The sequence below is a fragment of the Gymnoscopelus braueri genome (assembly GCF_963280865.1).
Source record: "Gymnoscopelus braueri genome assembly, chromosome: 5".
Lineage (NCBI taxonomy): Eukaryota > Metazoa > Chordata > Actinopteri > Myctophiformes > Myctophidae > Gymnoscopelus > Gymnoscopelus braueri.
The window spans coordinates 15,454,321-15,466,886 of NC_137606.1; the positions used below are offsets into that span (position 1 = coordinate 15,454,321).

At 42.3% G+C, this 12,566-nt stretch overlaps 1 protein-coding gene across 1 annotated transcript in view; it reads left to right on the plus strand.

Moving 5' to 3' along the window:
• sphkap (SPHK1 interactor, AKAP domain containing) overlaps positions 1-12,566 on the plus strand; it is a gene marked incomplete at its 3' end in the record, with an annotated part of 118,730 nt that overhangs the window by 75,279 nt on the left and 30,885 nt on the right. Inside the window, exons 4-5 of the mRNA XM_080429086.1 lie at positions 7,707-7,766; positions 8,275-8,415. Coding sequence (XP_080285212.1) covers positions 7,707-7,766; positions 8,275-8,415 — 201 coding nt within the window. The remainder of the gene's footprint in view (positions 1-7,706; positions 7,767-8,274; positions 8,416-12,566) is intronic.

Consider the following 12,566-nt stretch of genomic DNA (forward strand, 5'->3'; position numbering starts at 1 on the left):
CAAATATTGAGGGTTTAAGTGGTTAAATGTCAGAAAACACACATTTAACATGAATCCAATATGTAGTGGGGGTCCCTGCTTCATCTCTCTCTCTCTCAGCTAAGGGGTCCTTGGACTGAAAACCGTTGAAGACCCCTGCTCTATAGCAATGATTACTATCAGAATATAAAGCTTTAACAAAAAAACATTTTGTTTTAACCGAATAATATATAACTTAAAGTAAAGCACTGAAGTAAAGTACTTTATTACTTTCCACCACTAACTGTACAGGTCAGTGATTAACTCTCTGTAAGCGAGGTGTAGCAGATAGACCATAATCATATGGTGTCACATTGAGTCCCGACTAGCCTGACACTCAGCCTGAATTTTCTTTTCGTTTCGCTCTATTATTAACTCTGAAAGCCCTCTCAGTGCAGCCGTTTTCTGAGATGGGGGCGTGGCCGAAGTGGCTCTCTTCAGCGATTGGTACATACTGGATTATCCTGATCCCGATTGGGCCGGGCTGCCAGTTAGATTTTCAACCCAGAAAACCCCGCCTTTCTACAGCCTCACCAGACCCTGAATGTGAGGCTATAGCGATTCAGAGGCTGGAGCCAGCCTAAGTCCTGACTGCTTCTCAGCTAGTTGGTTGAGTAACCCAAGTTGTTATTGCCGGGTAACCTACTTAATATGAGCCTACAAACTAAATATACTGTATCATTGCTATCATTGCATCAATGATAAAGTTTGATGTTGTTTTTTCCCATACAAATAGTCTGTAAGCTCAAAACTGATTCTCATATCTTCTAAATTTACAATTAAGGTATTTAGCAGACGCTCTTAATCCAGAGTGATTTACAGTGAGCAAGGTAAACACATACATCACATGCATAGAGACAGTGTAGTGCCTCAGTATAGGATCATCGGTAAATCTAGCATCAGTCTTGACAGTATAATATAAAAAATTATATATCTGTACATTTAAACTATACAAACTATAGGATGCTGCCAGGTCAACAAATTAACCTGGCATGTGTCTAAAAAACATGCTATCTAAAGTGTTCTGATGAAGCTCCACTACTTACTCCCTGCAAGTGTGTGTGTGTGTGTGTGTGTGTGTGTGTGTGTGTGTGTGTGTGTGTGTGTGTGTGTGTGTGTGTGCGTGTGCGTGTGCGTGTGTGCGTGTGCGTGTGTGGTGTGTGTGTGTGTGTGTGTGTGTGTGTGTGTGTGTGTGTGTGGTGTGTGGTGTGTGCGTGTGCGTGTGTGGGTGCGTGTAGTGTATGTGCATGTAGTGTACGTGTGCGGGTAGTGTGCGCGTGCGGGTAGTGTGCGCGTGCGTGCATGCATGCTCTGGCACCTCATGCATCGAGTTGCTCAGAGATTATTCAGACAGTGTGCAGAAAGCAAAAAGTGTAGCCAACACTCAGTTCTTGGCCCAGCTGCTGCCAATATTGACATTATTATCACTTGAGCCGTGAAGCGATTACATAACAATTATGATGAGATGTTTAATGTGTGCATATGTATATATGTCACTTAGACGAAGGCCATGAATCTGAATACGTCTTAAGGCCGTTTCAGACGGGAAGCGAGTGACACGCCTTAGTAATTCATTTTCAATGAGAGGTGGGCAATTATTTATAGACGCGAGGAGAAGTTCAGGGGCGTGAAATTTTCGTGCTGGTGCTCGTTTCGTGCACACAAGAGCTGGATTGTGTTCAGCTTTTTTTTCCTCGCTACACGCAGGAGGACAAAACAACAATGATCGCAGCACGATCCCCACTGATCCAAGCGAGAACGCCCGTGTCAATCGCTCCCTGTCTGAAAGGGCCTTAACGGCCTTTAGACCTCCAACTCAATATCTGACATGTGGTGCAATTTGGCGGTCAAAAGTCAAGGTCAGGAAGGCGGTGAATTATTGTAGAAATGTAGAAATACTCTGTTACAAATAAAAGTCCGGTATTCAAAACAATCTTTTGAAAATAGCAGATCTACAAGTTCACAACGCGACGCATTGTGAAATTGTAAATCGTCTATTTTCAAATTTAGGTCAAGTAGCCTATAGACGAATCCACAGACGCGCTGCCTGTAGGCGGCCATTGCTGCGGTGTCGCGGTGCATAGCGTTGACACCGCAGCTATGGCTGCGCGCAGGGCAGCGCTCCGTGGATTTGTGTATAGGTCTGAAGTGGTTAATTTACGTTTTGTAATAATAATCAAAATTTACAAAGTAACTAGTAACTAAAGTTTTCAAATAATTGTAGTGGAGTAAAAGTACAATATTTGCCTCTGCGATGTAGTAGAAGTCAGAACATTTGAAATACTCCAGTAAAGTAGCCTAAAACCACTACAAGCTAGTTGTTTCCACAGTTGTTCTCACCACTTAAACCATAGCATCCCAATACTGGGCATGTCATAATAGGTGAACATTAGGCTAAAATAGCCAATGTACAATACAAGCAGATCTAAGGACACGTTGTAAATCGGCTATTTCCTGCAAAAAGATTTGGTGCTGAGGGAAAAAAAGGATGCTATAAATACACTAAGCACCCCCCCCCCACCCAGTGGTTTGGGAACCACTGAATTAGAGCATCTCCAAGGCCAAGTGAGAATTTGTGCCAATATAGGCCAGGACATCTAAACTCTCTGTGTGTCTTCCTGTCCCTCTAAACAACCCAAAACATCATGAATTGGGTCCTTCAGCCAGACATCTGGGACAAGCCCTGATGGACTTTGCTAATGTATTTCCAAGTTCAACCAAAGTGAGTAAATGGCATAAGTTCAGTGCAGTCTGACCATTGGAACTCAGCCTACTCCTCCATTGCATGTGTGTGTTGCTTTTTCAAGGAAAGTGGGCTGCATTGTATTTGCTAGAATAGCTACTCTTTTAACAATATAGCTAAAGTAAAATGAGAACTAGAATGACAACATAGCATGAGCCAGAACAAACTCAAACAGTAAGTAGCTACCGTTCATGCATCCTCTGTTGGCTTTCAGGTTAATCCTACGAACTGGGCCTTTAAATGCCAAGTGACACTTTGCCAACAAAGCATAAATTAGGTTTCAGTCTCTTGCGCTGTTCCCCAATCTGGAATATCATTATTCAAAAACCATGAAATTGGAAGTGGACCTTACAATCCCATCCAAAACATTATCCAGATTAGTTGACGCACGCACGCACGCACGCACGCACGCACGCACGCACGCACGCACGCACGCACACAGACAGACAGCACAATAACACAGACTCAAAGATTTTGCTCCAAAACCTTCAAGATATCGTTCCAATTGGCGACATGGCTATTGGTCAGTGCAGATGATCAGAGTCACCCTGAGTTTAGACCGGTTGGCTGAGCTGCCAGTACGCGTAGCTGCCGATTTTATTGTTGGCTAAGCAGCTGGTGAACCGAGAGACTCTGGAAAACAGCCAGATTTGCTCGACAGGACATCCGAACAGGACATGACACCATCTGAGGGCGGGAACACACAATATGCACATGAGTGATGATGAGTCCTGATGCTTAATATTACCGCACACTTAGCTTCCTACAAATACAGCCCCACTAAATCAAATTATAGTTGCTCTTCCATTTGTGTCTTATTTTCCCTCTTCTTTCTTTCTTTCTTTCTTTCTTTTCTTTCATTCATTCTGTCTGTACTTCATAGTTTCATCCCAATGAATATCAATAGTATCTGAGAACACTTTGGCTCGTCTGCGGTGCGAGAAGTGACTGGACCAAGGAAACCATGGTCCATGTGTCTATGTGTCTACACAGTGTGAAACTATCTGTACCTTATCAGAGGCAGCAGATGGGCAGGTTGTTAAAGAGGTGGTTGTGTGGGTTGTTGTTTTGTGCCGTACACAATAGGCCTACTACCAGTGTACACCTGCACAGTATATAGTGCCTTTGTGATTACCAGTGTAATCACACAGTAAAATCCTCAGTGTTCATTTAACTCTGAGAGCACTGGCATTTGTACAATCCCAGTGCTACGAATGGTTAAATTAACAATGAGGATCTTTTTTGCTACAAGCAACACATGATGCACCTAATCCAATATTCACCTAATCCTAGGATCTGATTAAAATACAGCAGGGGACTGAGAATTGAGTTTATAAAAAGGGGCTCTACTATTTGATGTCATTCCTCCAGCATTTAATCTCTCTCGCACACGCATGCTTTATAGATTTACAGAACCTAGCTTAGTGTTGAGTTAGGATATAGGCAGTTGGTTGTCTGTCTGTATGAAAATGTATCTTTGTTTCTGTAGATACTTAAGTGATATTCTGTATAACATGGACTGAATTGAAATATTATGTAAATAAAACAATTAAAAAAAAAACGATATGAGAATCACCAGTACTATTTTATATTGTCATTGTTGCAAGCAACATAAATATTTTCAGAGAATTACGTAGTTGTAAACATCAGGTCATTTCTTTCCTCTGACAAATGATGCTATTTCCTTACATTGTTATCAAGTTGGAGGGAGAAAAATAAATCCTTATAATGGTTTGCATGTGAAAAATATTCCAGTACCTCCAGTGTCGTGTGGTTTCAGTGTTTATAGTGTTGACATTTCATTCAGCCACAAACTTCACCTGAATGCTAGATTGACCTTTTATAGACAGTTTAACAATGAAGCTACTCTTTGTTATTCAAATTGATGGAAATCAAATCAATGCTGACCTGGAGGTATATAGGAACCTTTTCAAACCTTTTAAAAATGCAGCCATTTTCTCTACCATTCAGTGTTTGTTTTCTTCTGCTTGTCTGAATCTATTTTAAAAAGTCACTCATCAAACTGGCCTTGATGGACTGGAAATTGTTATTTTTGACTGGATCCTACCAGAGTGGAAGTAGATCAGTGAAATTACATCGAATATGCTTTGTTAGTCTTACAGGGGAACATTTGGACTCATTAAATAAACAGTGTCATCAACAAGGTCACCAAAACAAAACAAGCTGTTTGGAACAGCTTGCTCTGTTCCAGTGTGTGGTTCTATATTTATCTTAGAGCTTATTTTGATGATTCAAAACGTCATCATCTTAAAATACTATCGACATATGGACAGAGAAATAGTTTTTTGAGTGACAAAGTTGGTGCACTGACCCATTTGTTCCGGCTGTACTATTTGTTCCTCTCTTCTTATCAAACAAAACAGATGACCAAAACAGATGACCAAAACAGATGACCAATTACAAGACACAAGTGTCATAAGGAAGAAAAGTAAAGCAGAGAGTGTAGATGCCAAATACTGCACGTAGACTGCAGGCAACTGAACTGAGAGGAGCCTATAGCTCTTAGGTGCTGCAATCTTTTGAATTCAGCGGTAGTGTTGGTTATGCTACTCAGGAAGTATAAGTTACTTTCTACTTAATACTCCTTTAATATTATTAGTATTAATATTACTTTACGTATTACTTCAGGATCAGTAATTAATTAGTTACTCTTCCAAGAAAGTAATGTACTGTAGATAACCTGTAGATAGCCAGCACCTTTTAGAACTGAAACCACTTTATTGGAACAAAGTTAACCTTACAGGAGGAGTCAACAATTAGCCAAGCTGCACACATTGCAGCCTCTCAAACCTGATTGGATACATATACCTTTTCTTTAAATATATATATAATATAATAAATGTATATTTTACAGGATAGTTTACGGACCGCCAGGCCGGTGGTCCGGGCCAATCATTTTTATACATATAAAAATGTAACAAAAGTTTATTTTGAGTTATTTGAATTAGTAACTGTATTTATTGTTTGGCATTTAGTATGGGAATTTTTTATTTTATTTTAGCGATCTGCAAAATAAAAATTCTTCACCAATGTCTTCATAAAGGTGTCTACCAACACTTCTCAAATCGTTCCAACCCAAATCCTCAGGGAAAATGTGTGGGAGCCAATCAAAGTTGGGGTATCCGGGGGGAAATATTGTTATTTTTTATGTATTTAATATTGTTTTTTGTGCACATCTCAATGGATGTCTATAGAGCACCGAAGTCTGACGTAATTTACTCATCGTACCTGGGTTGTGGTTTATTTCCCCCATTCAGAACTCCCATAGACTTGTTTAATATCGCGTCAAATAAGAACTGTGTTCCAAAAATAAACAAATGACCCCGGGCGGTTTGACTCACATGGATATGAAGCATCAACTTCAAAACGCTAATGTAATTGTATTCTTGCTCTGTAAAGCACTTTGAGCTGCATTTCATGTCATGAAAGGTGCTATACAAATAAAGTTTATTATTAGTATTATTATTATTAATGTTACTGCGGCCAAATAAGTTACATTTTTGCCAGAAATAGACTTTATCAAATATGAGTGACTGACTATCATAAACGATACAGCGACACCTCCCTGACAATATCGCCGGGACAGTTTGTTTATTTTTGGACCACAATTCTTATATGAGACGATTCTAAGTAGACCCAATGTTATTCTCCATAGAGAAATTACTTCCGCAACCCAGGGGATGAACGAGTGACGTCAGGACTTCAGTACTTAATAGTGGGCTTTTTTATTTGTTTGGGAGGATGTAAAACAGTAATAATGATTTAAATATAAAATATATTCTACAGAAATGTACCTCAAATGAAACTGTAATGGCCTTTACAAGTACAGACAGTCGACGGACACAGGAACAATCTTTAACAGATTTATGTAAAAGAACAATTACCCATATCTCATTGGGAGTCACAACAGATATCTCTAATTCTCAATGAACAAATGTGGGGTGTTTGGCAAGATGAATCAAAAGCGTGTCAGTTTTTTAAATTTGAAACAGCATAATTCTCAGTGTTAATTTGAGTTTAAATCATTACACAAATTCAATGGTGAATGGTAAGTGTGTACGCTCTCAACCTTAAATTAACACAATCATTTTGTTGTGTACAATTACTTCAAACAGAGTTTAAATATACTTAAAAAACAGTTTATTTTAGTTTTTAGTTTTTCTTTGATCAAACATTGGGGGAGAAGTACTGGAGGAGGTAGCAGCAGGTAATGTCTGGTCGATAGTAAACACAGACAGCAGGATCACACCATGTAAGTGGCTCAAAAACAAGAGATCGATAATGAAGCTACAGAGGACTGTCTGAGTGTTAATAGGAGCAGGTTTGAAAAAGAATGACTGGAACCAGATGACTTAAGCTTGATTTATACTTTGTCAGCGGAGTCGTGCACCGAAACTAGCCGTTCTACAAGCTCACAACGCGTCGCATTGCCACACATTGTGAGCTTGTAGATTGTACGACGGAGTATATCAAGCATTACATTGATAATTGTTTTGAAAATATGACTTTATAACTCCAGGACATAGAATCCCAAAAGGGGGTTGATGTTGACAGGAAAATGAAGGACAAAAGAGAGAGAGCAGGTGCCGAGGTTTGAAGGTACGAACACAGTGTGCTCTCTCAGAGGTGAGACAGAAATGGTGATGTTGTCATTGTTGTGTCTGGATTCCGGGTCCTGTGACACTGAAATTGGGAAAAAGGAAAGGAAGACAGTGTAATAACTTCACACTGACATCTAGAACTAAATCCCATCAATGTAACTGGCTTTTATGTCTGTCTCTCTCTCTCTCTCTCTCTTTCTCTCTCTCTCTCTCTCTCTCTCTCTCTCTCTCTCTCTCTCTCTCTCTCTCTCTCTCTCTCTCTCTCTCTCCTGCCCATCTTTCTCTTCTCTCTCTTTCTTTTTTTCTTTCTTCCTCTTCATCAGATCTGTTTTCTGAATGTGGACCAGCAGAAAGTGGATTATCACGATGATAGAATTGTTAAGGTGAGCAAAACTCGTCTATACTCTTTCCACTGTCTTTCTCTGCTTGACTCTCATCTAATGTATGCAGAGCGTATACAATGTAAGGATCTATTTTTACATAAATGGACACTGGATTTTGCATTGTACTGCACATTCCTCCCCTGCTCTTTTGTGTCTCATCAATGCTGTAAAAAACTGTCTCAGTTGCCATGGATTCAGGATAATTAGAAAGAATTAGAGGGTTGATTTGTGTAGGTAATGTGTAGGCGCGTTCCCGGTAGTTATCCCTTGGGTCGGTAGGTGTTATACAGGTGTCACGCACGCACGCACGCACGCACGCACGCACGCACGCACGCACGCACGCACGCACGCACGCACGCACGCACGCACGCACGCACGCACGCACGCACGCGCACACACACACACACACACACACACACACACACACACACAGTGTTTTGCAGTTAAAAGACAAACCATCAAATCAAAGCATTTTGCTACAATGATCCGTTGTGGGGTCTCTTTACAGAAGCTGGCCCAGGTTTCTCCAGACTTGCCAAAGTTGGTTGAGTCACTGAGTGTGCGCCAACCCAAGGAAAATGAGATACTTCTGCTTGGTGGCCTAGAGGCCCCAGACAGCTGTCAGACTCACCCACACACCCACACTCAGGTGAGTGAGCTTCAGGGATTCACACTATTCATCCTTGTCGTTTCTGTGTTCGCCTCAGTTGGCTCAGAGTAGACGCTGACACATTCAATTTGTTCTTTTGTGCCAAGTCATTGGTTCCTGCAGTCAACATCAAGAAATCCATCAAGTTAAAATGCAAGAAAAGAAACAGAATTAGCAGTTTAACTAGTCTCTAGTTTTCCCAGTTGTCTTTTTCCTTGCACAATTCAAAGGACTATACAGCGGAAACAAGCTCTAGAGCTTTCTTGTGTTTATCCTTTTGACTATTGTGTGCTTTTGTAATCAACTAGAAGTTCTGCCCGCTACGCGGGCAGAATTCTAGTACCCCCCCCCCCCTACCCCCCCCCCCAAAGAAAATGTCGTTTGGGGGTACAAAATCATGGGATAAAAAAAAAAAAAAAAAAAACCCAGAGGGTCTCCCCCCCCCCCTTAGGGGTCCCTGGAGACCCTGGTCTCCAGGCCGTGACCTACAGACACTGCGAAGGAAAACTGTGAAGCCACAGCCACGCATGCAAGATGTTGCACATGAATTCTGCAGCCGCACTGAGGCGCTCCAACACAAACACTCTGACATTAAGCTTCACACAACAAACATCAGCAGCACACACAAACATTCACCACAATGACAAACAAATTACGTCCGCGCAAAAATGAGCAAGGGCTCGCTTATTTTGGGGTTCAAAAATCGTGGGCTAAAAATTTCCCCCAAAAAAGTTTTTAAATTTTTAACAGCGCATCGCCTCCTGCCGTCCTTTCTCTCTCTCCATCTCCGTGTCTCTCTCTCTCTCTCTCCCCTCTGGCCCTCTCTCTCTCCCTGTCTTCCTCTCTCTCCCTCCCTCCCTCCCTCTCTCCCTCCCTCCCTCCCTCCCTCTCTTCCTCTCTCTCTCTCTCCCTCTATGTCTCTCTGTCTCTCTCTGTCCGTCAGCGAATAAATGAAGGCACTCGCACCCTGACTCGCACAAAACAATGGCTGCCGTTCGTTTTTTGTCGGCTGCACTCGGAGCCATTCGGGCTCACTCGAACTCGCCCCCTGATTGGCCAGCTTTTGCTGTCAATCACAGAACGATGAGCGACGTTGCCATGTCCAGGTTTTGTAAGCGTGAAGTGGGTGTAAATTGGTTAGAGAAAGTGCGTCGACGCATGCGCAGTGGGCAGCTTTGTGTGTTAGGTTGCTTGTTGCTCGCTTAGGTTGCTTGTTGCTCACGCACGATCTGGCAACAGCGGGTTTTTTGGTCGGGTTTTTTGGTCGTTGCTTTCAGCCAACAATCGGATTGTAGGTTAGATTGTACATGCGATTTGTCAATAAAGAACTCAATCAATCAATCCAAAAAAGCCTCAACCAAATAGATATACATCCAGGCTTACAGGTTTGCTATACGGAATACGCTACAATGGTAAAGGTAGCCGTTACAATAACTATTACAACCAGCATGTATATCTCCCAGTCTGCAGAATAGTTAGACAAAATCTGCACCCTGAGCCCCCCTTTTGATATTACAAAATAAACTATTTTGAGGCGGGCAGATTGGCATGAGGCATGCAGCCAGCAGGTTATTTTTGGAGGCGGAGGTGTTTTTCTCTGCCTGCCTGTGTTTGGTATTTTGGGGACATGCCGTGTGCTGGTGTGGGAGGAGCGGTACAGTAGGGGGGGTGTCATTTGCAAATCAGCAGTGCACTGCAATTTTGGGGTCAAGCTGGCATCTCATCTGCTTGTACGAGCTAGGCCTACTAGCATATAGCAAGGCGCGAGCTCGTCCATAGACCATATTCACACGGCGGCCATGTTTCTATGAAGTCAATAAAAGTAGCCACCCCGGGTGGCGGCACTTTCTTTTTTTTTTTACTTTTTTTTTTTTTTTTTTTTTTTTTCTTTAAATTTTTATCCCGCGATTTTTGTAACCCATTTTTTTCACCCGGTGCCAATTTCCTAAGTGATCCTGGGCACTACACCAGCCCTACACCAGTATTACACCTGTCACCCCACAGTAGGGAGGCCAGGGCCGAGCTCATGCTTCCTTCAGGCATGAGAGCCAACTGACCTTCTTGTCACCTGACAGGGGGGAGTTTCCCTGGTTGGACGTAGCGCGTGGAAGGAACACGTTATTCCAACCAGTTCCCTTCCCCTCCATCAGGCGCCCCGGCTGTCATGGGGGAGGCGGTATAGTGACCAGGATTACTACATGTTTTTGTGAGAGTATTAACTACCCTAGGAGACACGGGGAGAACATGCAAACTCCACACAGAGTAGGCCCTTTCGCCAACCCCACCTAGGGTATGGGCGCTGATGACGCGGAGGAGAAGACACGCCCCCAGTGCCCACAGCGTCCCCGGCGGGAATCGAACCCAGGACCTTCTAGCTGTGAGGCGACAGCGCTACCGACTGCGCCACCGTGCCCCTTGGGTGGCGGCACTTTCAATGTTAAATTCCAATATGGCCGCCGTGTGAATATGGTCTATTGCTCCTCTCGTCAGACTTTAGTTAGCCTTTTTTTTTGTTCAAAAGAAAAAAAAGCCTGGGGGAACCTTGCAGGAACGGTGGTTTAGGAGTGGGAGTGAACCTTATTATCTCCTAACCAATCAGAGTGCAGAGGGGCGTCGCTCTAAATTTGGTGACGTCAGCGTGTTCCGTGCACAGGCCGGGGGGGGAGGGGAGGGGAGGGGATGGGAGGCGGGGACATAGATTGGTCAAGCAATAGGAAGCGGTGCTGGTACCGAGCGCGAGGCTTTGGATTCGCCCTTCAAGACCTTCAATAGGGCTGGCTCCTCCAGTCTACGCTTTATGGGCGAAATACAAATAGATGTCTCCAGAATCACACAAACCCACTATATACAGTATATTGTTGCTGTAGGGCAGAACCCTCTTATCTCCATATTTTTACTTTTTGTGTTTTTTCGTAAATTAATGCCCTACTTTAATGATCATACTACAGCGTCACACAAAAGCATCAAAAGTAGCAGCTCCGCAAGCTCTAAACGCTAAGCAAAGCGACACGTTTTGAGCCTTCACCTCCAGGAATGTCATTATTTTAAAATAAAGCACCCAATGACCACTTATAATCACATTATAATGGCATGAATTATGTAATGTATTATGAATATTGTTATAAAGCAGTATGCATATTTATGTAGTGTTCTAAGCAGACTATAATGCATTGTAGACATATACTGTAGGGCTTCATAGAAAATGTTTCCATGACATTGTGGCCATTACCAGTATGACTTTGCGCTGAGCACTATTAATGAAAAGCGTAAAATGGATTGGTCATGATTGAATCCACCTGCAACACACCCGCCACATCCGCTCAGTCCGGAAAATACCAAAAGTCTGTCACCACTCCCAACCAGTGGTGTAAAGTAACTAAATACATTTACTCAAGTACTGTACTTACACTACAATTATTTGGCAACTTTAGTTACCAGTTACTTTATAGATTTTAACTTCAGCTCTGTATACATTTCGGCCATTTGAAAATAGCCGATCTACAAGCTCACAATGCGTCGCGATGCGACGTATTGTGAGCTTGTAGATCTGCTGTTTTCAAAAGATTCTTATACATTTGACAACATGAAATGGGACAACATTCTGCATAATGCGTACTTTTACTTTTGGTACTTTAAGTACATTTTGATGCAAATACTTTTATACTTTTACTCAAGTACATTTTGAACTCCGGACTTTTACTTGTAACAGTATTTAAGCAGTATTGATAATTCTACTTAAAAAGAAAATTCAGTACTTTTTCCACCACTGCTCCCAACTCACCACACCGTTGACTGCTCTTCACGCTTGTTTGCCTGTTTCTGCCCTGTATCGCGAAATAAGGCCTTATGCTAGTACAGCATCATAAATCTTGGAAGCATTATATTGTGAAAAAGAAATGATGGGACTAAATGCATTCATTACTGAATTATTGAACAGTTGGAATGTGTCATGAGACTTGCAAGCTCACGTGTGACCCCGCCCTGCTTCCTTCCTCCACATAATGTATGCATTCTTAATTGCTCAGGTGGAGCCATGGTAACAGTGGGCTTAGCTCATGTTCAAGTTCAAGCTCAGCTCTTCTTACAGCCATACAGCCAGACCGGTGGAACGTATATCAATGCAAATGTGATTTACATCACATAACAAACAG